A 27,001-nucleotide genomic window follows, 5' to 3' on the forward strand; every position below is an offset into this window, starting at 1 on the left:
ATATCATTAACATAACACCAGTACCATAATGAATAAACCCAGATTATTCAACAATATTAAACAGAGAATGTGTCTGAAGCCCACTGTCGTGTGCCATGCTGGAATGGACAGAGTGGACTGGCAAGGAATTACTGTACTGTGAAATACTGGAGTGGACTGGAAGTACTGTACTGTGTTACAGACTCTGTGGTAAAGCCTTCTAAATGTGATTGGTTCAATGTGGGAAACATGGGAGTTGTAGTCAGGGAAAAAGAGACGAGAGAGTGAAACAGAGATGCAGGGGAAGAGGTGATGGATAGAGGGAGAGATAAATAAAGAGAGACTGAAGGACGGATGTATGGGGTGAATCGTTTAACAGAAGTACCTGCGGAGTGTGTCTTCGTTAGCTCTGTCTCCATGGTTACGGAGACGGCAACAAGGCTCTGAGTCGCCATGAGGGTGACCTTGTCTCTGATAAAATCCCAAAGGCACAAATAAACACAAAAACACACACACAAACCACAGGAGGCTGTTGAGGGGAGGATGGCTGGAATGGAATGGTATCAAACACATGAAAACCATTCCATTTATTTTGTTACAGCCATTACTAAGAGCCAGTCGTCCCCAATACAGCTGCCACCAACCTCCTGTGACACATACACACTATCTGCACTTTAGAGACTATTTTCAACTCAGTGACTCAGGCACCTTAGTCTCTGAGGTGGTGGTGGTGGAGTGTGTACTGATGGTGGTGTTGTGATGGTGGTGGTGTGTAGTGATGGTGGTGTGTAGTGTGTACTGATGGTGGTGTGTACTGATGGTGGTGTGTAGTGGTGGTGGTGGTGTGTGTAGTGATGTTGGTGTGTGTAGTGATGTTGGTGTGTGTAGTGATGGTAGTGATGGTGTTGTGTAGTGATGTTGGTGTGTGTAGTGGTGTTGGTGTGTGTAGTGATGTTAGTGGTGTGGAGTCATGGTGGTGTGTGTAGTGATGGTGGTGTGTGTAGTGATGGTGGTGGTGTGTAGTGATGGCGGTGGTGTGTAGTGATGGCGGTGGTGTGTAGTGATGGCGGTGGTGTGTAGTGATGGTGGTGTGTGTAGTGATGGTGGTGTGTGTAGTGATGGTGGTGGTGTGTATTGATGGTGGTGGTGGTGTGTAGTGATGGTGGTGGTGTGTAGTGATGGTGGTGGTGGGTAGTGATGGTGGTGGTGTGTAGTGATGGTGGTGTGTGTAGTGATGGTGGTGTGTGTAGTGATGGTGGTGTGTGTAGTGATGGTGTTGGTGTGTAGTGATGGTGTTGGTGTGTAGTGATGGTGTTGGTGTGTAGTGATGGTGGTGGTGTGTAGTGATGGTGGTGGTGTGTAGTGATTTTGGTGGTGTGTAGTGATGGTGGTGGTGTTTAGTGATGGTGGTGGTGTGTAGTGATGGTGGTGGTGTGTAGTGATGGTGTGTAGTGATGGTGGTGGTGTGTAGTGATGGTGGTGGTGTGTAGTGATGTTGGTGGTGTGTAGTGATGGTGGTGGTGTGTAGTGATGTTGGTGGTGTGTAGTGATGGTGGTGGTGTGTAGTGATGGTGGTGGTGTGTAGTGATGGTGGTGTGTGTAGTGATGGTGGTGGTGTGTAGTGATGGTGGTGCGTGTAGTGATGGTGGTGCGTGTAGTGATGGTGGTGCGTGTAGTGATGGTGGTGCGTGTAGTGATGGTGGTGCGTGTAGTGATGGTGGTGGTGTGTAGTGATGGTGGTGTGTGTAGTGATGGTGGTGTGTGTAGTGATGGTGGTGTGTGTAGTGATGGTGGTGTGTGTAGTGATGGTGGTGGTGTGTAGTGATGGTGGTGGTGTGTAGTGATGGTGGTGTGTGTAGTGATGGTGGTGTGTGTAGTGATGGTGGTGTGTGTAGTGATGGTGGTGGTGTGTAGTGATGGTGGTGGTGTGTAGTGATGGTGGTGGTGTGTAGTGATGGTGGTGGTGTGTAGTGATGGTGGTGGTGTGTAGTGATGGTGGTGGTGGTGGTGTGTAGTGATGGTGGTGGTGTGTAGTGATGGTGGTGTGTGTAGTGATGGTGGTGTGTGTAGTGATGGTGGTGGTGTGTAGTGATGGTGGTGGTGTGTAGTGATGGTGGTGGTGTGTAGTGATGGTGGTGTGTGTAGTGATGGTGGTGGTGTGTAGTGATGGTGGTGGTGTGTAGTGATGGTGGTGGTGTGTAGTGATGGTGGTGGTGTGTAGTGATGGTGGTGTGTAGTGATGGTGGTGGTGTGTAGTGATGGTGGTGTGTAGTGATGGTGGTGTGTAGTGATGGTGGTGGTGTGTAGTGATGGTGGTGGTGTGTAGTGATGGTGGTGGTGTGTAGTGATGGTGGTGGTGTGTAGTGATGGTGGTGGTGTGTAGTGATGGTGGTGGTGTGTAGTGATGGTGGTGGTGTGTAGTGATGGTGGTGGTGTGTAGTGATGGTGTTCTATGATTTGAAACAGGAGGAGCAGGTCCCACCCCTGACAGAGTTTAATTGCGGAGAGACGGTGTCAGGGACTTCTGATTGGAGGATATCATTCTCGTTGGCGATGATGTGCTTCACCAGACAGTTAGCTGCTTCATCTATATTCATATTCTCCTAAAAAAAGAGAGAGAGAAAGAGAGGGAGAGAGAGAGAGAGAGAGGAAAATAATGTGATGAATTACTGTCCAAGACCACTGCATGTTTCTGTCTGGATATGAGTGTAGTTTTTCGTCGATGTGAGTGTGTGTTTGTGGCTGTGAGTGTGTGTTTGTGGCTGTGAGTGTGTGTTTGTGGCTGTGAGTGTGTGTTTGTGGCTGTGAGTGTGTGTTTGTGGCTGTGAGTGTATGGCTCCCCAGTTGTGCCAGTGTGACGTTTTGATGCTATGAACTAAAAGTTGAAGATCCACCCTCATACACACTCACTCACTCACTGACCCACATTCACGCTCACTCAACCACATACACACTCACAAGCTCATCTGTATCTCCTACCTATTGCAACTAGAGGTCGACCGATTATGATTTTTCAACACCGATACCGATTATTGGAGGACCAGAAAAAGCCGATACCGATTAATCGGACGATTTTTATATATATATTTGTAATAATAACAATTACAACACTGAATTAACACTTTTATTTTAACTTAATACAATACATAAATAAAATACATTTCGTTTCAAATCAATAATGAAACATGTTCAATTTGGTTTAAATAATGCAAAAACAAAGTGTTGGAGAAGAAAGTAAAAGTGCAATATGTGCCATGTTAGCTTTTTTACGTTTAAGTTCCTTGCTCAGAACATGAGAACATATGAAATCTGGTGGTTCCTTTTAACATGAGTCTTCAATATTCTCAGTTAAGAAGTTTTAGGTTGTAGTTATTATAGGAATTATAGGACTATTTCTCTCTATACCATTTGTATTTCATATACCTTTGACTATTGGATGTTCTTATAGGTACTTTAGTATTGCCAGCCTAATCTCGGGAGTTGATAGGCTTGAAGTCATAAACAGCGCTATGCTTCAAGCATTGCGAAGAGCTGCTGGCAAACGCAGGAAAGTGCTGTTTGAATGAATGCTTACGAGCCTGCTGGTGCCTACCACCGCTCAGTCAGACTGCTCTATCAAATATCAAATCATAGACTTAATTATAATATAATAACACACAAAAATATGAGCCTTAGGTCATTAATATGGTCAAATCCGGAAACTATCATTTCGAAAACAAAACGTTTATTCTTTCAGTGAAATACAGAACCGTTCCATATTTTATCTAACGGGTGGCATCCATAAGTCTAAATATTGCTGTTACATTGCACAACCTTTATTGTTATTTCATAATTTTGTACAATTCTGGCAAATTAATTGCGGTCGTTGTTAGGAAGAAATGGTCTTCACACAGTTGGCAACGAGCCAGGCGGACCAAACTGCTGCATATACCCTGACTCTGCTTGCACTGAACGCAAGAGAAGTGACACAACTTCCCTAGTTAATATTGCCTGCTAACATGAATTTATTTTAACTAAATATGTAGGTTTAAAAATATATACTTGTGTATTGATTTAAAGAAAGGCATTGATGTTTATGGTAAGGTACATTGATGTTTATGGTTAGGTACATTGATGTTTATGGTTAGGTACATTGGTGTTTATGGTTAGGTACATTGGTGTTTATGGTTAGGTACATTGGTGTACATTGGTGTTTATGGTTAGGTACATTGGTGTTTATGGTTAGGTACATTGGTGTTTATGGTTAGGTACATTGGTGTACATTGGTGTTTATGGTTAGGTACATTGGTGTTTATGGTTAGGTACATTGGTGTACATTGGTGTTTATGGTTAGGTACATTGGTGTTTATGGTTAGGTACATTGGTGTACATTGGTGTTTATGGTTAGGTACATTGGTGTTTATGGTTAGGTACATTGGTGTACATTGGTGTTTATGGTTAGGTACATTGGTGTTTATGGTTAGGTACATTGGTGTTTATGGTTAGGTACATTGATGTTTATGGTTAGGTACATTGGTGTTTATGGTTAGGTACATTGATGTTATGGTTAGGTACATTGGTGTTTATGGTTAGGTACATTGGTGTTTATGGTTAGCTACATTGATGTTTATGGTTAGGTACATTGGTGTTTATGGTTAGGTACATTGATGTTATGGTTAGGTACATTGGTGTTTATGGTTAGGTACATTGGTGTTTATGGTTAGGTACATTGGTGTTTATGGTTAGGTACATTGGTGTACATTGGTGTTTATGGTTAGGTACATTGGTGTTTATGGTTAGGTACATTGGTGTACATTGGTGTTTATGGTTAGGTACATTGGTGTTTATGGTTAGGTACATTGATGTTTATGGTTAGGTACATTGGTGTTTATGGTTAGGTACATTGGTGTTTATGGTTAGGTACATTGGTGTTTATGGTTAGGTACATTGGTGTTTATGGTTAGGTACATTGGTGTTTATGGTTAGGTACATTGGTGTTTATGGTTAGGTACATTGGTGTTTATGGTTAGGTACATAGGTGTTTATGGTTAGGTACATTGATGTTTATGGTTAGGTACATTGGTGTTTATGGTTAGGTACATTGGTGTTCATGGTTAGGTACATTGGTGTTTATGGTTAGGTACATTGATGTTTATGGTTAGGTACATTGGTGTTTATGGTTAGGTACATTGGTGTTTATGGTTAGGTACATTGGTGTTTATGGTTAGGTACATTGGTGTTTATGGTTAGGTACATTGGTGTTTATGGTTAGGTACATTGGTGTTTATGGTTAGCTACATTGGTGTTTAGGTACATTGGTGTTTATGGTTAGGTACATTGGTGTTTATGGTTAGGTACATTGGTGTTTATGGTTAGGTACATTGGTGTTTATGGTTAGGTACATTGGTGTTTATGGTTAGGTACATTGGTGTTTATGGTTAGCTACATTGGTGTTTATGGTTAGGTAACATTGGTGTTTATGGTTAGGTACATTGGTGTTTATGGTTAGGTAACATTGGTGTTTATGGTTAGGTACATTGATGTTTATGGTTAGGTACATTGGTGTTTATGGTTAGGTAACATTGGTGTTTATGGTTAGGTACATTGATGTTTATGGTTAGGTACATTGGTGTTTATGGTTAGGTAACATTGGTGTTTATGGTTAGGTACATTGATGTTTATGGTTAGGTACATTGGTGTTTATGGTTAGGTAACATTGGTGTTTATGGTTAGGTACATTGGTGTTTATGGTTAGGTACATTGGTGTTTATGGTTAGGTACATTGGTGTACATTGGTGTTTATGGTTAGGTACATTGGTGTACATTGGTGTTTATGGTTAGGTACATTGGTGTTTATGGTTAGGTACATTGGTGTACATTGGTGTTTATGGTTAGGTACATTGGTGTTTATGGTTAGGTACATTGATGTTTATGGTTAGGTACATTGGTGTTTATGGTTAGGTACATTGGTGTTTATGGTTAGGTACATTGGTGTTTATGGTTAGGTACATTGGTGTTTATGGTTAGGTACATTGGTGTTTATGGTTAGGTACATTGGTGTTTATGGTTAGGTACATTGGTGTTTATGGTTAGGTACATAGGTGTTTATGGTTAGGTACATTGATGTTTATGGTTAGGTACATTGGTGTTTATGGTTAGGTACATTGGTGTTCATGGTTAGGTACATTGGTGTTTATGGTTAGGTACATTGATGTTTATGGTTAGGTACATTGGTGTTTATGGTTAGGTACATTGGTGTTTATGGTTAGGTACATTGGTGTTTATGGTTAGGTACATTGGTGTTTATGGTTAGGTACATTGGTGTTTATGGTTAGGTACATTGGTGTTTATGGTTAGCTACATTGGTGTTTAGGTACATTGGTGTTTATGGTTAGGTACATTGGTGTTTATGGTTAGGTACATTGGTGTTTATGGTTAGGTACATTGGTGTTTATGGTTAGGTACATTGGTGTTTATGGTTAGGTACATTGGTGTTTATGGTTAGCTACATTGGTGTTTATGGTTAGGTAACATTGGTGTTTATGGTTAGGTACATTGGTGTTTATGGTTAGGTAACATTGGTGTTTATGGTTAGGTACATTGATGTTTATGGTTAGGTACATTGGTGTTTATGGTTAGGTAACATTGGTGTTTATGGTTAGGTACATTGATGTTTATGGTTAGGTACATTGGTGTTTATGGTTAGGTAACATTGGTGTTTATGGTTAGGTACATTGATGTTTATGGTTAGGTACATTGGTGTTTATGGTTAGGTAACATTGGTGTTTATGGTTAGGTACATTGGTGTTTATGGTTAGGTACATTGGTGCAACGACTGTGCTTTTTTTTGCGAATGTGCTTTTGTTAAATCACCCGTTTGGCGAAGTAGGCTGTGATTCGATGATAAATTAAATTATATGCAACGCAGGACAAGCTAGATAAACTAGTAATATCATCAACCATGTGTAGTTAACTAGTGATTATGTTAAGATTGATTGTTTTTTATGAGATAAGTTTAATGCTGGCTAGCATCTTACCTTGGCTCCTTGCTGCACTCGTATAACAGGTAGTCAGCCTGCCACGCAGTCTCCTCGTAATCGTCGTCCAAAAATCGTCGTCCAAAAATATTGATTACCGATTGTTATGAAAACTTGAAATCGGCCCTAATTAATCGGCCATGCCGTAGGGCGACCTCTAGTTGCAACTGTTTGATAATGAGACTAAAACATAAATCTGTATGTTTATATGGTGGCGTGGTTTCTGTAATGAAGCCTTCGCTGCTGAGGTGAACTATGGGTTCAAGTCAGTAGAGGACAGGGTCAGTGATCACTAATGAGAAGTCAATGAGATGAAGAACATTAAGACAGGGATAAAAGTCTCCCGTCTGATTTTAGAATATTTCAGGCCTCCAGCAGCTGCTTCGCCAGCGACACCCACACACACTCTCTCTCACACACACACAGACATGCACGCACCCTCGCCCACACACACACCCTCGCCCACACACACAGACACGCACGCACCCTCGCCCACACACACACCCTCGCCCGCACACACAGACACACACCCTCGCCCACACACACAGACACACAAACACACACACTTCCTCCGATCACGTGGTGAGCTGAGCAGCAGAATTAATCAGGTGAATATTGAATATTCATGAGGGCTCATCAGGATTTGACATAAGTCTGTAGCAGACTTCCTCTCTAATAACCTCTTACATTACCACATATACACACAGAGCGAGAGACCTGTAATAATCGTTCACTGTTACGTAACTAGGAGTGGTGGGTGCGGAGTCAGGGTGAGAGAGCAGAGGTTTAACAAAAAAACAGATTTATTCCGGTGAGAAAAGGTCATGCCAAAACAACAGGCTAATAAATGACCGACCCAAAACAGGTCACAAACAGTCCGGAAAAATACAAACAACACCGTCCACAACACAGAACAGAGAAACAAGACCACACAAAAGTAGGCGAGCATAACAGGCTTAAATAGCCCATAACCAAACCCCAAACGAGAAACAGGTGAAACAGGCGAAACCAATAAGACATAACCACCCGAACAGGAAGAGGGAATCTGTTAGTAGACCGGTGACGACGACCGCTGAGCGCCGCCCGAACAGGAAGAGGGAATCTGTTAGTAGACCGGTGACGACGACCGCCGAGCGCCACCCGAACAGGAAGAGGGAATCTGTTAGTAGACCGGTGACGACGACCGCCGAGTGCCACCCGAACAGGAAAAGGGAATCTGTTAGTAGACCGGTGACGACGACCGCCAAGTGCCACCCGAACAGGAAGAGGGAATCTGTTAGTAGACCGGTGACGACGACCGCCGAGTGCCACCCGAACAGGAAGAGGGAATCTGTTAGTAGACCGGTGACGACGACCGCCGAGAGCCACCCGAACAGGAAGAGGAAAAGGGAATCTGTTAGTAGACCGGTGACGACGACCGCTGAGCGCCGCCCGAACAGGAAGAGGGAATCTGTTAGTAGACCGGTGACGACGACCGCCGAGCGCCACCCGAACAGGAAGAGGGAATCTGTTAGTAGACCGGTGACGACGACCGCCGAGTGCCACCCGAACAGGAAAAGGGAATCTGTTAGTAGACCGGTGACGACGACCGCCGAGCGCCACCCGAACAGGAAGAGGGAATCTGTTAGTAGACCGGTGACGACGACCGCCGAGTGCCACCCGAACAGGAAGAGGGAATCTGTTAGTAGACCGGTGACGACGACCGCCGAGCGCCACCCGAACAGGAAGAGGAAAAGGGAATCTGTTAGTAGACCGGTGACGACGACCGCCGAGCACCACCCGAACAGGAAGAGGGAATCTGTTAGTAGACCGGTGACGACGACCGCTGAGCGCCACCCGAACAGGAAGAGGGAATCTGTTAGTAGACCGGTGACGACGACCGCCGAGCGCCACCCGAACAGGAAGAGGGAATCTGTTAGTAGACCGGTGACGACGACCGCCGATCGCCACCCGAACAGGAAGTGGGAAAGGGAATCTGTTAGTAGACCGGTGACGACGACCGCCGAGCGCCACCCGAACAGGAAGAGGAAAAGGGAATCTGTTAGTAGACCGGTGACGACGACCGCCGAGCGCCACCCGAACAGGAAGAGGGAATCTGTTAGTAGACCGGTGACGACGACCGCCGAGCGCCACCCGAACAGGAAGAGGGAATCTGTTAGTAGACCGGTGACGACGACCGCCGAGCGCCACCCGAACAGGAAGAGGAAGAGGGAATCTGTTAGTAGACCGGTGACGACGACCGCTGAGCGCCACCCGAACAGGAAGAGGGAATCTGTTAGTAGACCGGTGACGACGACCGCCGAGCGCCACCCGAACAGGAAGAGGAAAAGGGAATCTGTTAGTAGACCGGTGACGACGACCGCCGAGCGCCACCCGAACAGGAAAAGGGAATCTGTTAGTAGACCGGTGACGACCGCCGAGCGCCACCCGAACAGGAAGAGGAAGAGGGAATCTGTTAGTAGACCGGTGACGACGACCGCCGAGTGCCACCCGAACAGGAAGAGGAAAAGGGAATCTGTTAGTAGACCGGTGACGACGACCGCCGAGTGCCACCCGAACAGGAAGAGGAAAAGGGAATCTGTTAGTAGAACGGTGACGACGACCGCCGAGCGCCACCCGAACAGGAAGAGGGAATCTGTTAGTAGACCGGTGACGACGACCGCCGAGCGCCGCCCGAACAGGAAGAGGGAATCTGTTAGTAGAACGGTGACGACGACCGCCGAGCGCCACCCGAACAGGAAGAGGGAATCTGTTAGTAGACCGGTGACGACGACCGCCGAGCGCCACCCGAACAGGAAGAGGGAATCTGTTAGTAGACCGGTGACGACGACCGCCGAGCACCGCCCGAACAGGAAGAGGGAATCTGTTAGTAGACCGGTGACGACGACCGCCGAGCACCGCCCGAACAGGAAGAGGGAATCTGTTAGTAGACCGGTGACGACGACCGCCGAGCGCCGCCCGAACAGGAAGAGGAAGAGGGAATCTGTTAGTAGACCGGTGACGACGACCGCCGAGCGCCACCCGAACAGGAAGAGGAAATCTGTTAGTAGACCGGTGACGACGACCGCCGAGCGCCGCCCGAACAGGAAGAGGGAAAGGGAATCTGTTAGTAGAACGGTGACGACGACCGCCGAGCGCCACCCGAACAGGAAGAGGGAATCTGTTAGTAGACCGGTGACGACGACCGCCGAGCGCCGCCCGAACAGGAAGAGGGAATCTGTTAGTAGACCGGTGACGACGACCGCTGAGCGCCACCCGAACAGGAAGAGGGAAAGGGAATCTGTTAGTAGACCGGTGACGACGACCGCCGAGCGCCACCCGAACAGGAAGAGGAAATCTGTTAGTAGACCGGTGACGACGACCGCCGAGCGCCACCCGAACAGGAAGAGGGAATCTGTTAGTAGACCGGTGACGACCGCCGAGCGCCACCCGAACAGGAAGAGGAAATCTGTTAGTAGACCGGTGACGACGACCGCCGAGCGCTACCCGAACAGGAAGAGGGAATCTGTTAGTAGACCGGTGACGACGACCGCCGAGCGCCACCCGAACAGGAAGAGGGAATCTGTTAGTAGACCGGTGACGACGACCGCCGAGCGCCACCCGAACAGGAAGAGGGAATCTGTTAGTAGACCGGTGACGACGACCGCCGAGCGCCACCCGAACAGGAAGAGGGAATCTGTTAGTAGACCGGTGACGACGACCGCCGAGCGCTACCCGAACAGGAAGCGGGAATCTGTTAGTAGACCGGTGACGACGACCGCCGAGCGCCACCCGAACAGGAAGAGGGAATCTGTTAGTAGACCGGTGACGACGACCGCCGAGCGCCACCCGAACAGGAAGAGGTAGAGGGAATCTGTTAGTAGACCGGTGACGACGACCGCCGAGCACCGCCCGAACAGGAAGAGGGAATCTGTTAGTAGACCAGTGACGACGACAGCCGAGCGCCACCCGAACAGGAAGAGGGAATCTGTTAGTAGACCGGTGACGACGACCGCCGAGCACCGCCCGAACAGGAAGAGGAAATCTGTTAGTAGACCGGTGACGACGACCGCCGAGTGCCACCCGAACAGGAAGAGGGAATCTGTTAGTAGACCGGTGACGACGACCGCCGAGCGCCACCCGAACAGGAAGAGGGAATCTGTTAGTAGACCGGTGACGACGACCGCCGAGTGCCACCCGAACAGGAAGAGGGAATCTGTTAGTAGACCGGTGACGACGACCGCCGAGTGCCACCCGAACAGGAAGAGGGAATCTGTTAGTAGACCGGTGACGACGACCGCCGAGCGCCACCCGAACAGGAAGAGGGAATCTGTTAGTAGACCGGTGACGACCGCCGAGCACCACCCGAACAGGAAGAGGAAGAGGGAATCTGTTAGTAGACCAGTGACGACGACCGCTGAGCACCGCCCGAACAGGAAGAGGGAATCTGTTAGTAGACCGGTGACGACGACCGCCGAGCGCCACCCGAACAGGAAGAGGGAATCTGTTAGTAGACCGGTGACGGCCGCCGAGCGCCACCCGAACAGGAAGAGGGAATCTGTTAGTAGACCGGTGACGACGACCGCCGAGCGCCACCCGAACAGGAAGAGGGAATCTGCTAGTAGACCGGTGACGACGACCGCCGAGCACCGCCCGAACAGGAAGAGGGAATCTGTTAGTAGACCGGTGACGACGACCGCCGAGCACCGCCCGAACAGGAAGAGGGAATCTGTTAGTAGACCGGTGACGACGACCGCCGAGCGCCGCCCGAACAGGAAGAGGAAGAGGGAATCTGTTAGTAGACCGGTGACGACGACCGCCGAGCGCCACCCGAACAGGAAGAGGAAATCTGTTAGTAGACCGGTGACGACGACCGCCGAGCGCCGCCCGAACAGGAAGAGGGAAAGGGAATCTGTTAGTAGAACGGTGACGACGACCGCCGAGCGCCACCCGAACAGGAAGAGGGAATCTGTTAGTAGACCGGTGACGACGACCGCCGAGCGCCGCCCGAACAGGAAGAGGGAATCTGTTAGTAGACCGGTGACGACGACCGCTGAGCGCCACCCGAACAGGAAGAGGGAAAGGGAATCTGTTAGTAGACCGGTGACGACGACCGCCGAGCGCCACCCGAACAGGAAGAGGAAATCTGTTAGTAGACCGGTGACGACGACCGCCGAGCGCCACCCGAACAGGAAGAGGGAATCTGTTAGTAGACCGGTGACGACCGCCGAGCGCCACCCGAACAGGAAGAGGAAATCTGTTAGTAGACCGGTGACGACGACCGCCGAGCGCTACCCGAACAGGAAGAGGGAATCTGTTAGTAGACCGGTGACGACGACCGCCGAGCGCCGCCCGAACAGGAAGAGGGAATCTGTTAGTAGACCGGTGACGACGACCGCCGAGCGCCGCCCGAACAGGAAGAGGGAATCTGTTAGTAGACCGGTGACGACGACCGCCGAGCGCCACCCGAACAGGAAGAGGAAATCTGTTAGTAGACCGGTGACGACGACCGCCGAGCGCCGCCCGAACAGGAAGAGGGAAAGGGAATCTGTTAGTAGAACGGTGACGACGACCGCCGAGCGCCACCCGAACAGGAAGAGGGAATCTGTTAGTAGACCGGTGACGACGACCGCCGAGCGCCGCCCGAACAGGAAGAGGGAATCTGTTAGTAGACCGGTGACGACGACCGCTGAGCGCCACCCGAACAGGAAGAGGGAAAGGGAATCTGTTAGTAGACCGGTGACGACGACCGCCGAGCGCCACCCGAACAGGAAGAGGAAATCTGTTAGTAGACCGGTGACGACGACCGCCGAGCGCCACCCGAACAGGAAGAGGGAATCTGTTAGTAGACCGGTGACGACCGCCGAGCGCCACCCGAACAGGAAGAGGAAATCTGTTAGTAGACCGGTGACGACGACCGCCGAGCGCTACCCGAACAGGAAGAGGGAATCTGTTAGTAGACCGGTGACGACGACCGCCGAGCGCCACCCGAACAGGAAGAGGGAATCTGTTAGTAGACCGGTGACGACGACCGCCGAGCGCCACCCGAACAGGAAGAGGGAAAGGGAATCTGTTAGTAGAACGGTGACGACGACCGCCGAGCGCCACCCGAACAGGAAGAGGGAATCTGTTAGTAGACCGGTGACGACGACCGCCGAGCGCCGCCCGAACAGGAAGAGGGAATCTGTTAGTAGACCGGTGACGACGACCGCTGAGCGCCACCCGAACAGGAAGAGGGAAAGGGAATCTGTTAGTAGACCGGTGACGACGACCGCCGAGCGCCACCCGAACAGGAAGAGGAAATCTGTTAGTAGACCGGTGACGACGACCGCCGAGCGCCACCCGAACAGGAAGAGGGAATCTGTTAGTAGACCGGTGACGACCGCCGAGCGCCACCCGAACAGGAAGAGGAAATCTGTTAGTAGACCGGTGACGACGACCGCCGAGCGCTACCCGAACAGGAAGAGGGAATCTGTTAGTAGACCGGTGACGACGACCGCCGAGCGCCACCCGAACAGGAAGAGGGAATCTGTTAGTAGACCGGTGACGACGACCGCCGAGCGCCACCCGAACAGGAAGAGGGAATCTGTTAGTAGACCGGTGACGACGACCGCCGAGCGCCACCCGAACAGGAAGAGGGAATCTGTTAGTAGACCGGTGACGACGACCGCCGAGCGCTACCCGAACAGGAAGCGGGAATCTGTTAGTAGACCGGTGACGACGACCGCCGAGCGCCACCCGAACAGGAAGAGGGAATCTGTTAGTAGACCGGTGACGACGACCGCCGAGCGCCACCCGAACAGGAAGAGGTAGAGGGAATCTGTTAGTAGACCGGTGACGACGACCGCCGAGCACCGCCCGAACAGGAAGAGGGAATCTGTTAGTAGACCAGTGACGACGACAGCCGAGCGCCACCCGAACAGGAAGAGGGAATCTGTTAGTAGACCGGTGACGACGACCGCCGAGCACCGCCCGAACAGGAAGAGGAAATCTGTTAGTAGACCGGTGACGACGACCGCCGAGTGCCACCCGAACAGGAAGAGGGAATCTGTTAGTAGACCGGTGACGACGACCGCCGAGCGCCACCCGAACAGGAAGAGGGAATCTGTTAGTAGACCGGTGACGACGACCGCCGAGTGCCACCCGAACAGGAAGAGGGAATCTGTTAGTAGACCGGTGACGACGACCGCCGAGTGCCACCCGAACAGGAAGAGGGAATCTGTTAGTAGACCGGTGACGACGACCGCCGAGCGCCACCCGAACAGGAAGAGGGAATCTGTTAGTAGACCGGTGACGACCGCCGAGCACCACCCGAACAGGAAGAGGAAGAGGGAATCTGTTAGTAGACCAGTGACGACGACCGCTGAGCACCGCCCGAACAGGAAGAGGGAATCTGTTAGTAGACCGGTGACGACGACCGCCGAGCGCCACCCGAACAGGAAGAGGGAATCTGTTAGTAGACCGGTGACGGCTGCCGAGCGCCACCCGAACAGGAAGAGGGAATCTGTTAGTAGACCGGTGACGACGACCGCCGAGCGCCACCCGAACAGGAAGAGGGAATCTGCTAGTAGACCGGTGACGACGACCGCCGAGCACCGCCCGAACAGGAAGAGGGAATCTGTTAGTAGACCGGTGACGACGACCGCCGAGCACCGCCCGAACAGGAAGAGGGAATCTGTTAGTAGACCGGTGACGACGACCGCCGAGCGCCGCCCGAACAGGAAGAGGAAGAGGGAATCTGTTAGTAGACCGGTGACGACGACCGCCGAGCGCCACCCGAACAGGAAGAGGAAATCTGTTAGTAGACCGGTGACGACGACCGCCGAGCGCCGCCCGAACAGGAAGAGGGAAAGGGAATCTGTTAGTAGAACGGTGACGACGACCGCCGAGCGCCACCCGAACAGGAAGAGGGAATCTGTTAGTAGACCGGTGACGACGACCGCCGAGCGCCGCCCGAACAGGAAGAGGGAATCTGTTAGTAGACCGGTGACGACGACCGCTGAGCGCCACCCGAACAGGAAGAGGGAAAGGGAATCTGTTAGTAGACCGGTGACGACGACCGCCGAGCGCCACCCGAACAGGAAGAGGAAATCTGTTAGTAGACCGGTGACGACGACCGCCGAGCGCCACCCGAACAGGAAGAGGGAATCTGTTAGTAGACCGGTGACGACCGCCGAGCGCCACCCGAACAGGAAGAGGAAATCTGTTAGTAGACCGGTGACGACGACCGCCGAGCGCTACCCGAACAGGAAGAGGGAATCTGTTAGTAGACCGGTGACGACGACCGCCGAGCGCCACCCGAACAGGAAGAGGGAATCTGTTAGTAGACCGGTGACGACGACCGCCGAGCGCCGCCCGAACAGGAAGAGGGAATCTGTTAGTAGACCGGTGACGACGACCGCCGAGCGCCACCCGAACAGGAAGAGGAAATCTGTTAGTAGACCGGTGACGACGACCGCCGAGCGCCGCCCGAACAGGAAGAGGGAAAGGGAATCTGTTAGTAGAACGGTGACGACGACCGCCGAGCGCCACCCGAACAGGAAGAGGGAATCTGTTAGTAGACCGGTGACGACGACCGCCGAGCGCCGCCCGAACAGGAAGAGGGAATCTGTTAGTAGACCGGTGACGACGACCGCTGAGCGCCACCCGAACAGGAAGAGGGAAAGGGAATCTGTTAGTAGACCGGTGACGACGACCGCCGAGCGCCACCCGAACAGGAAGAGGAAATCTGTTAGTAGACCGGTGACGACGACCGCCGAGCGCCACCCGAACAGGAAGAGGGAATCTGTTAGTAGACCGGTGACGACCGCCGAGCGCCACCCGAACAGGAAGAGGAAATCTGTTAGTAGACCGGTGACGACGACCGCCGAGCGCTACCCGAACAGGAAGAGGGAATCTGTTAGTAGACCGGTGACGACGACCGCCGAGCGCCACCCGAACAGGAAGAGGGAATCTGTTAGTAGACCGGTGACGACGACCGCCGAGCGCCACCCGAACAGGAAGAGGGAATCTGTTAGTAGACCGGTGACGACGACCGCCGAGCGCCACCCGAACAGGAAGAGGGAATCTGTTAGTAGACCGGTGACGACGACCGCCGAGCGCTACCCGAACGGAAGCGGGAATCTGTTAGTAGACCGGTGACGACGACCGCCGAGCGCCACCCGAACAGGAAGAGGGAATCTGTTAGTAGACCGGTGACGACGACCGCCGAGCGCCACCCGAACAGGAAGAGGTAGAGGGAATCTGTTAGTAGACCGGTGACGACGACCGCCGAGCACCGCCCGAACAGGAAGAGGGAATCTGTTAGTAGACCAGTGACGACGACTTCCGAGCGCCACCCGAACAGGAAGAGGGAATCTGTTAGTAGACCGGTGACGACGACCGCCGAGCACCGCCCGAACAGGAAGAGGAAATCTGTTAGTAGACCGGTGACGACGACCGCCGAGCGCCACCCGAACAGGAAGAGGGAATCTGTTAGTAGACCGGTGACGACGACCGCCGAGCGCCACCCGAACAGGAAGAGGGAATCTGTTAGTAGACCGGTGACGACGACCGCCGAGTGCCACCCGAACAGGAAGAGGGAATCTGTTAGTAGACCGGTGACGACGACCGCCGAGTGCCACCCGAACAGGAAGAGGGAATCTGTTAGTAGACCGGTGACGACGACCGCCGAGCGCCACCCGAACAGGAAGAGGGAATCTGTTAGTAGACCGGTGACGACCGCCGAGCACCACCCGAACAGGAAGAGGAAGAGGGAATCTGTTAGTAGACCAGTGACGACGACCGCCGAGCACCGCCCGAACAGGAAGAGGGAATCTGTTAGTAGACCGGTGACGACGACTGCCGAGTGCCACCCGAACAGGAAGAGGGAATCTGTTAGTAGACCGGTGACGACGACCGCCGAGCGCCACCCGAACAGGAAGAGGAAGAGGGAATCTGTTAGTAGAACGGTGACGACGACCGCCGAGCGCCACCCGAACAGGAAGAGGGAATCTGTTAGTAGACCGGTGACGACGACCGCTGAGCGCCACCCGAACAGGAAGAGGAAATCTGTTAGTAGACCGGTGACGACGACCGCCGAGCGCCACCCGAACAGGAAGAGGGAATCTGTTAGTAGACCGGTGACGACGACCGCCGAGCGCCACCCGAACAGGAAGAGGGAATCTGTTAGTAGACCGGTGACGACCGCCGAGCGCCACCCGAACAGGAAGAGGAAGAGGGAATCTGATAGTAGACCAGTGACGACGACCGCCGAGCACCGCCCGAACAGGAAGAGGGAATCTGTTAGTAGACCGGTGACGACGACTGCCGAGTGCCACCCGAACAGGAAGAGGGAATCTGTTAGTAGACCGGTGACGACGACCGCCGAGCGCCACCCGAACAGGAAGAGGAAATCTGTTAGTAGACCGGTGACGACGACCGCCGAGCTCCACCCGAACAGGAAGAGGGAATCTGTTAGTAGACCGGTGACGACCGCCGAGCGCCACCCGAACAGGAAGAGGAAATCTGTTAGTAGACCGGTGACGACGACCGCCGAGCGCTACCCGAACAGGAAGAGGGAATCTGTTAGTAGACCGGTGACGACGACCGCCGAGCGCCGCCCGAACAGGAAGAGGGAATCTGTTAGTAGACCGGTGACGACGACCGCCGAGCGCCGCCCGAACAGGAAGAGGAAGAGGGAATCTGTTAGTAGACCGGTGACGACGACCGCCGAGCGCCACCCGAACAGGAAGAGGAAATCTGTTAGTAGACCGGTGACGACGACCGCCGAGCGCCGCCCGAACAGGAAGAGGGAAAGGGAATCTGTTAGTAGAACGGTGACGACGACCGCCGAGCGCCACCCGAACAGGAAGAGGGAATCTGTTAGTAGACCGGTGACGACGACCGCCGAGCGCCGCCCGAACAGGAAGAGGGAATCTGTTAGTAGACCGGTGACGACGACCGCTGAGCGCCACCCGAACAGGAAGAGGGAAAGGGAATCTGTTAGTAGACCGGTGACGACGACCGCCGAGCGCCACCCGAACAGGAAGAGGAAATCTGTTAGTAGACCGGTGACGACGACCGCCGAGCGCCACCCGAACAGGAAGAGGGAATCTGTTAGTAGACCGGTGACGACCGCCGAGCGCCACCCGAACAGGAAGAGGAAATCTGTTAGTAGACCGGTGACGACGACCGCCGAGCGCTACCCGAACAGGAAGAGGGAATCTGTTATTAGACCGGTGACGACGACCGCCGAGCGCCACCCGAACAGGAAGAGGGAATCTGTTAGTAGACCGGTGACGACGACCGCCGAGCGCCACCCGAACAGGAAGAGGGAATCTGTTAGTAGACCGGTGACGACGACCGCCGAGCGCCACCCGAACAGGAAGAGGGAATCTGTTAGTAGACCGGTGACGACGACCGCCGAGCGCTACCCGAACAGGAAGCGGGAATCTGTTAGTAGACCGGTGACGACGACCGCCGAGCGCCACCCGAACAGGAAGAGGGAATCTGTTAGTAGACCGGTGACGACGACCGCCGAGCGCCACCCGAACAGGAAGAGGTAGAGGGAATCTGTTAGTAGACCGGTGACGACGACCGCCGAGCACCGCCCGAACAGGAAGAGGGAATCTGTTAGTAGACCAGTGACGACGACAGCCGAGCGCCACCCGAACAGGAAGAGGGAATCTGTTAGTAGACCGGTGACGACGACCGCCGAGCACCGCCCGAACAGGAAGAGGAAATCTGTTAGTAGACCGGTGACGACGACCGCCGAGTGCCACCCGAACAGGAAGAGGGAATCTGTTAGTAGACCGGTGACGACGACCGCCGAGCGCCACCCGAACAGGAAGAGGGAATCTGTTAGTAGACCGGTGACGACGACCGCCGAGTGCCACCCGAACAGGAAGAGGGAATCTGTTAGTAGACCGGTGACGACGACCGCCGAGTGCCACCCGAACAGGAAGAGGGAATCTGTTAGTAGACCGGTGACGACGACCGCCGAGCGCCACCCGAACAGGAAGAGGGAATCTGTTAGTAGACCGGTGACGACCGCCGAGCACCACCCGAACAGGAAGAGGAAGAGGGAATCTGTTAGTAGACCAGTGACGACGACCGCCGAGCACCGCCCGAACAGGAAGAGGGAATCTGTTAGTAGACCGGTGACGACGACTGCCGAGTGCCACCCGAACAGGAAGAGGGAATCTGTTAGTAGACCGGTGACGACGAACGCCGAGCGCCACCCGAACAGGAAGAGGAAGAGGGAATCTGTTAGTAGAACGGTGACGACGACCGCCGAGCGCCACCCGAACAGGAAGAGGGAATCTGTTAGTAGACCGGTGACGACGACCGCTGAGCGCCACCCGAACAGGAAGAGGAAATCTGTTAGTAGACCGGTGACGACGACCGCCGAGCGCCACCCGAACAGGAAGAGGGAATCTGTTAGTAGACCGGTGACGACGACCGCCGAGCGCCACCCGAACAGGAAGAGGGAATCTGTTAGTAGACCGGTGACGACCGCCGAGCGCCACCCGAACAGGAAGAGGAAGAGGGAATCTGTTAGTAGACCAGTGACGACGACCGCCGAGCACCGCCCGAACAGGAAGAGGGAATCTGTTAGTAGACCGGTGACGACGACTGCCGAGTGCCACCCGAACAGGAAGAGGGAATCTGTTAGTAGACCGGTGACGACGACCGCTGAGCGCCACCCGAACAGGAAGAGGAAATCTGTTAGTAGACCGGTGACGACGACCGCCGAGCGCCACCCGAACAGGAAGAGGGAATCTGTTAGTAGACCGGTGACGACGACCGCTGAGCGCCACCCGAACAGGAAGAGGGAATCTGTTAGTAGACCGGTGACGACGACCGCCGAGCGCCACCCGAACAGGAAGAGGGAATCTGTTAGTAGACCGGTGACGACGACCGCTGAGCGCCACCCGAACAGGAAGAGGGAATCTGTTAGTAGACCGGTGACGACGACCGCCGAGCGCCACCCGAACAGGAAGAGGGAATCTGTTAGTAGACCGGTGACGACGACCGCCGAGCGCCACCCGAACAGGAAGAGGGAATCTGTTAGTAGACCGGTGACGACGACCGCCGAGCACCGCCCGAACAGGAAGAGGGAATCTGTTAGTAGACCGGTGACGACGACCGCCGAGCGCCACCCGAACAGGAAGAGGAAGAGGGAATCTGTTAGTAGACCGGTGACGACGACCGCTGAGCGCCACCCGAACAGGAAGAGGGAATCTGTTAGTAGACCGGTGACGACGACCGCCGAGCGCCACCCGAACAGGAAGAGGGAATCTGTTAGTAGACCGGTGACGACGACCGCCGAGCGCCACCCGAACAGGAAGAGGGAATCTGTTAGTAGACCGGTGACGACGACCGCCGAGCGCCACCCGAACAGGAAGAGGAAAAGGGAATCTGTTAGTAGACCGGTGACGACGACCGCCGAGCGCCACCCGAACAGGAAGAGGGAATCTGTTAGTAGACCGGTGACGACGACCGCTGAGCGCCACCCGAACAGGAAGAGGGAATCTGTTAGTAGACCGGTGACGACCGCCGAGCGCCACCCGAACAGGAAGAGGAAATCTGTTAGTAGACCGGTGACGACGACCGCCGAGCGCTACCCGAACAGGAAGAGGGAATCTGTTATTAGACCGGTGACGACGACCGCCGAGCGCCACCCGAACAGGAAGAGGGAATCTGTTAGTAGACCGGTGACGACGACCGCCGAGCGCCACCCGAACAGGAAGAGGGAATCTGTTAGTAGACCGGTGACGACGACCGCCGAGCGCCACCCGAACAGGAAGAGGGAATCTGTTAGTAGACCGGTGACGACGACCGCCGAGCGCTACCCGAACAGGAAGCGGGAATCTGTTAGTAGACCGGTGACGACGACCGCCGAGCGCCACCCGAACAGGAAGAGGGAATCTGTTAGTAGACCGGTGACGACGACCGCCGAGCGCCACCCGAACAGGAAGAGGTAGAGGGAATCTGTTAGTAGACCGGTGACGACGACCGCCGAGCACCGCCCGAACAGGAAGAGGGAATCTGTTAGTAGACCAGTGACGACGACAGCCGAGCGCCACCCGAACAGGAAGAGGGAATCTGTTAGTAGACCGGTGACGACGACCGCCGAGCACCGCCCGAACAGGAAGAGGAAATCTGTTAGTAGACCGGTGACGACGACCGCCGAGTGCCACCCGAACAGGAAGAGGGAATCTGTTAGTAGACCGGTGACGACGACCGCCGAGCGCCACCCGAACAGGAAGAGGGAATCTGTTAGTAGACCGGTGACGACGACCGCCGAGTGCCACCCGAACAGGAAGAGGGAATCTGTTAGTAGACCGGTGACGACGACCGCCGAGTGCCACCCGAACAGGAAGAGGGAATCTGTTAGTAGACCGGTGACGACGACCGCCGAGCGCCACCCGAACAGGAAGAGGGAATCTGTTAGTAGACCGGTGACGACCGCCGAGCACCACCCGAACAGGAAGAGGAAGAGGGAATCTGTTAGTAGACCAGTGACGACGACCGCCGAGCACCGCCCGAACAGGAAGAGGGAATCTGTTAGTAGACCGGTGACGACGACTGCCGAGTGCCACCCGAACAGGAAGAGGGAATCTGTTAGTAGACCGGTGACGACGACCGCCGAGCGCCACCCGAACAGGAAGAGGAAGAGGGAATCTGTTAGTAGAACGGTGACGACGACCGCCGAGCGCCACCCGAACAGGAAGAGGGAATCTGTTAGTAGACCGGTGACGACGACCGCTGAGCGCCACCCGAACAGGAAGAGGAAATCTGTTAGTAGACCGGTGACGACGACCGCCGAGCGCCACCCGAACAGGAAGAGGGAATCTGTTAGTAGACCGGTGACGACGACCGCCGAGCGCCACCCGAACAGGAAGAGGGAATCTGTTAGTAGACCGGTGACGACCGCCGAGCGCCACCCGAACAGGAAGAGGAAGAGGGAATCTGTTAGTAGACCAGTGACGACGACCGCCGAGCACCGCCCGAACAGGAAGAGGGAATCTGTTAGTAGACCGGTGACGACGACTGCCGAGTGCCACCCGAACAGGAAGAGGGAATCTGTTAGTAGACCGGTGACGACGACCGCTGAGCGCCACCCGAACAGGAAGAGGAAATCTGTTAGTAGACCGGTGACGACGACCGCCGAGCGCCACCCGAACAGGAAGAGGGAATCTGTTAGTAGACCGGTGACGACGACCGCTGAGCGCCACCCGAACAGGAAGAGGGAATCTGTTAGTAGACCGGTGACGACGACCGCCGAGCGCCACCCGAACAGGAAGAGGGAATCTGTTAGTAGACCGGTGACGACGACCGCTGAGCGCCACCCGAACAGGAAGAGGGAATCTGTTAGTAGACCGGTGACGACGACCGCCGAGCGCCACCCGAACAGGAAGAGGGAATCTGTTAGTAGACCGGTGACGACGACCGCCGAGCGCCACCCGAACAGGAAGAGGGAATCTGTTAGTAGACCGGTGACGACGACCGCCGAGCACCGCCCGAACAGGAAGAGGGAATCTGTTAGTAGACCGGTGACGACGACCGCCGAGCGCCACCCGAACAGGAAGAGGAAGAGGGAATCTGTTAGTAGACCGGTGACGACGACCGCTGAGCGCCACCCGAACAGGAAGAGGGAATCTGTTAGTAGACCGGTGACGACGACCGCCGAGCGCCACCCGAACAGGAAGAGGGAATCTGTTAGTAGACCGGTGACGACGACCGCCGAGCGCCACCTGAACAGGAAGAGGGAATCTGTTAGTAGACCGGTGACGACGACCGCCGAGCGCCACCCGAACAGGAAGAGGAAAAGGGAATCTGTTAGTAGACCGGTGACGACGACCGCCGAGCGCCACCCGAACAGGAAGAGGGAATCTGTTAGTAGACCGGTGACGACGACCGCTGAGCGCCACCCGAACAGGAAGAGGGAATCTGTTAGTAGACCGGTGACGACGACCGCCGAGCGCCACCCGAACAGGAAGAGGGAATCTGTTAGTAGACCGGTGACGACGACCGCCGAGCGCCACCCGAACAGGAAGAGGGAATCTGTTAGTAGACCGGTGACGACCGCCGAGCGCCACCCGAACAGGAAGAGGAAGAGGGAATCTGTTAGTAGACCGGTGACGACGACCGCCGAGCACCGCCCGAACAGGAAGAGGGAATCTGTTAGTAGACCGGTGACGACGACCGCCGAGCATCGCCCGAACAGGAAGAGGGAATCTGTTAGTAGACCGGTGACGACGACCGCTGAGCGCCACCCGAACAGGAAGAGGAAATCTGTTAGTAGACCGGTGACGACGACCGCCGAGCGCCACCCGAACAGGAAGAGGAGCTTTCGACAGTGGAAGTCGTGACATTCACATCACCTATTATCAGAACAAAAGCTTGTTCGTAGACTCCTGTAATAGGCTTGTATCACCACAAACAATACAGAAATACAGAAATAAACACACACTTCAATTCAGAATGGGTTCATGTAACAGATGGGGGCTTTATCTAATAGCAGGCACATGACACACACACACACACACAAAGCTCTTTCTGAGAAAATAAGTTGTTTTTTGAATTTCCACTAGGATGTAGTAATGTAACCTTTGGGGAGATGGACTTGAGAACTCATCAACTACTGAAAGGCTCAAGGACTTTTCTAACTGTTCTCTATAACACGCTCTATATAACTCTATATCCCTCTCTACGTCACTCTCTATATCCCTCTCTACGTCACTATCACTCTATATCACTCTATATCACTCAACATCACTATCACTCTCTATATCCCTCTCTACGTCACTATCACTCTCTACGTCACTATCACTCTCTATATCCCTCTCTACGTCACTATCACTCTCTATATCCCTCTCAACATCACGATCACTCTCTATATCCCTCTCTACGTCACTATCACTCTCTATATCCCTCTCTACGTCACTATCACTCTCTATATCACTCTCTACGTCACTATCACTCTCTACGTCACTATCACTCTCTATATCCCTCTCTACGTCACTATCACTCTCTATATCCCTCTCTACGTCACTAACACGTCTATATATCACTCTCTACGTCACTAACACGTCTATATATCACTCTATATCACTCAACATCACTATCACTCTCTATATCCCTCTCTACGTCACTATCACTCTCTATATCACTCTCTACGTCACTATCACTCTCTATATCACTCTCTACGTCACTATCACTCTCTACGTCACTATCACTCTCTATATCACTCTCTACGTCACTATCACTCTCTATATCACTCTCTACGTCACTATCACTCTCTACGTCACTAACACTCTCTATATCACTCAACATCACTATCACTCTCTATATCCCTCTCTACATCACTATCACTCTCTATATCAGTCTCTACGTCACTATCACTCTCTACGTCACTATCACTCTCTATATCACTCTCTACGTCACTAACACTCTCTATATCACTCTCTACGTCACTATCACTCTCTATATCCCTCTCTACGTCACTATCACTCTCTATATCACTCTCTACGTCACTATCACTCTCTATATCCCTCTCTACGTCACTATCACTCTCTATATCACTCTCTACGTCACTATCACTCTCTATATCACTCTCTACGTCACTATCACTCAACATCACTATCACTCTCTACACCACTCTCTATTCTCTACAGCACTCTACTCTCTAAACCACTCTATTCTCTAAACCACTCTACACCACTCTCTATTCTCTACACCACTCTCTACTCTCTAAACCACTCTACACCACTCTCTATTCTCTACACCACTCTCTATTCTCTACACCACTGTCTACTCTCTACACCACTCTCTAAACCACTCTAATCCACTCTCTATTTTCTACTATCAACACCACTCTCTACTATCTACACCACTATATTCTCTACACCACTGTCTACACTACTCTCTACAATCCACATCCCTCCATACATCGCTCTCTATTCTCTACACTACACTACTCTACAACCTACACCACTCTACACCACTATCACTCTCTAATATCTACACCACTCTCTATAACACTCTGTACATCATTATCCACAGCACTCTATTCTCTACACCACTGTCTACAACACTATCTATTCTCTACACCACTCTCTATTCTCTACACCAATGTCTACACCACTCTCTATTCTCTACACCACTCCCTACAATCCGCATCACTCCATACACCACTCTACAACCGACACCACTCTCTACACCACTATCACTCTCAACCACTCTCTATTTTCTACACCACTCTCTACAACACTCTGTACATCACTATCCACAGCACTCTATTCTCTACACCACTGTCTACTGTCTACACCACTGTCTACTGTCTACACCACACTCTACACCACACTCTACACCACACTCTACACCACTCTTTATTCTCTACACCACTCTCTACACCACTCTGTATTCTCTTCACCACTCTCTACACCACTCTCTAAACAACTCTACATCACTCTAAACAACTCTACATCACTCTAAACAACTCTACATCACTCTCTTCACCACTCTCTACATCACTCTCTACATCACTCTCTACATCACTCTCTACATCACTCTCTACATCACTCTCTACACCACTCTCTTCACCACTCTCTACATCACTATCCACATCACTCTATTCTCTACACCACTGTCTACTGTCTACACCACTCTCTACACCACTCTCTACACCACTCTCTACACCACTCTTTATTCTCTACACCACTCTCTACACCACTCTTTATTCTCTATACCACTCTCTACACCACTCTACACCACTCTACATCACTCTAAACAACTCTACATCACTCTAAACAACTCTACATCACTCTCTTCACCACTCTCTACACCACTCTCTACACCACTCTCTACACCACTCTCTACACCACTCTCTAAATCTCTCTTCACCACTCTCTACATCACTCTCTACATCTCTAAATCACTCTCTTCACCACTCTCTACATCACTCTAAACAACTCTAAATCACTCTCTTCATCACTCTCTAAATCACTCTCTTCACCACTCTCTACATCACTCTCTACATCACTCTCTACATCACTCTCTACATCACTCTCTACATCACTCTCTACATCACTCTCTACATCACTCTTGTTTTTGAGTGAAGAGACTGAAGACTACATTCCATTCCAAGGAGTAGTTCCCTTACTAATGGCTTCTCCCTCTCCCATTCATCAATCCGACTGGAAAGGTGAAAGTATATGTTGAACAAACGTCTGGACAGGTACAAATTTTCAGCATGAAAGGCACCTCTAAACCACGGTAACGACCTTTCACCTTCTTCTGACTCACAGAATTTTGAGCTCCACTGGCACACGAGTTGTCAGGATAGGAGAGTTTTGTGTGTGTGTGTGCGAGTGTGTCTGAGCGAGTGTGTCTGTCTGTGTTTTGACTTTGATCCAACAGACTGCGCTCACTTTTCGTTCATCTGTGAAACTCCACAGCTGTGGAAGGTGAGTGTGTGTGCCAGTGTGTGTAGGTGTGATAAGAAGTTTTCATGAAACTACTTCTTTGTGTGTGTGATTGCGTGTGTGTGCGGATGCGTATTCTCACCTTGGCAGAGGTCTCGTACCATCCCACAAAGCCATTCTCCTGACAGAACTTCTCCATCTGGATCCCGTTGTTGGTTAGCACGTCCCGCCCCTGGTCGCACTTATTAGCCAATAGCACAGCGGCCACATTTTTCCCATTGGCCAGTGTAAGTTTAGAGTCCAGGTCCTCCTTCCACTTGGTGACAGCCTCGAAGGAGGAAGGCCGCGTCATGTCAAAAACAATGAACGCCCCCATGGCTTCACGGTAGTAGACCCTCGTCATGTTCCCAAATCGCTCCTGACCTGACACACACACACACAGTGTTGTTGGTTAGTACTGACAGTAGTAGTAGACCCTCGTCATGTTCCCAAAGCCCTCCTGACCTGACACACACACACAGTGTTGTTGGTTAGTACTGACAGTAGTAGTAGACCCTCGTCATGTTCCCAAAGCCCTCCTGACCTGACACACACACACAGTGTTGTTGGTTAGTA

General features: G+C 52.4%; 1 protein-coding gene across 1 annotated transcript in view; it reads right to left on the bottom strand.

Annotated features, from left to right (window-relative positions):
* Positions 1–2,304: 2,304 nt before the first annotated feature.
* LOC110507979 (ras-related protein Rab-38) overlaps positions 2,305–27,001 on the bottom strand; it is a 30,902-nt gene continuing 6,205 nt past the window's right edge. Inside the window, exons 2-3 of the mRNA XM_021588406.2 lie at positions 26,529–26,809; positions 2,305–2,582 (exon numbers count right to left, since the gene is read on the bottom strand). Coding sequence (XP_021444081.1) covers positions 2,430–2,582; positions 26,529–26,809 — 434 coding nt within the window. The 3' untranslated portion in view covers positions 2,305–2,429. The remainder of the gene's footprint in view (positions 2,583–26,528; positions 26,810–27,001) is intronic.

This window comes from Oncorhynchus mykiss, chromosome 27 (assembly GCF_013265735.2).
Source record: "Oncorhynchus mykiss isolate Arlee chromosome 27, USDA_OmykA_1.1, whole genome shotgun sequence".
Taxonomy (NCBI): domain Eukaryota; kingdom Metazoa; phylum Chordata; class Actinopteri; order Salmoniformes; family Salmonidae; genus Oncorhynchus; species Oncorhynchus mykiss.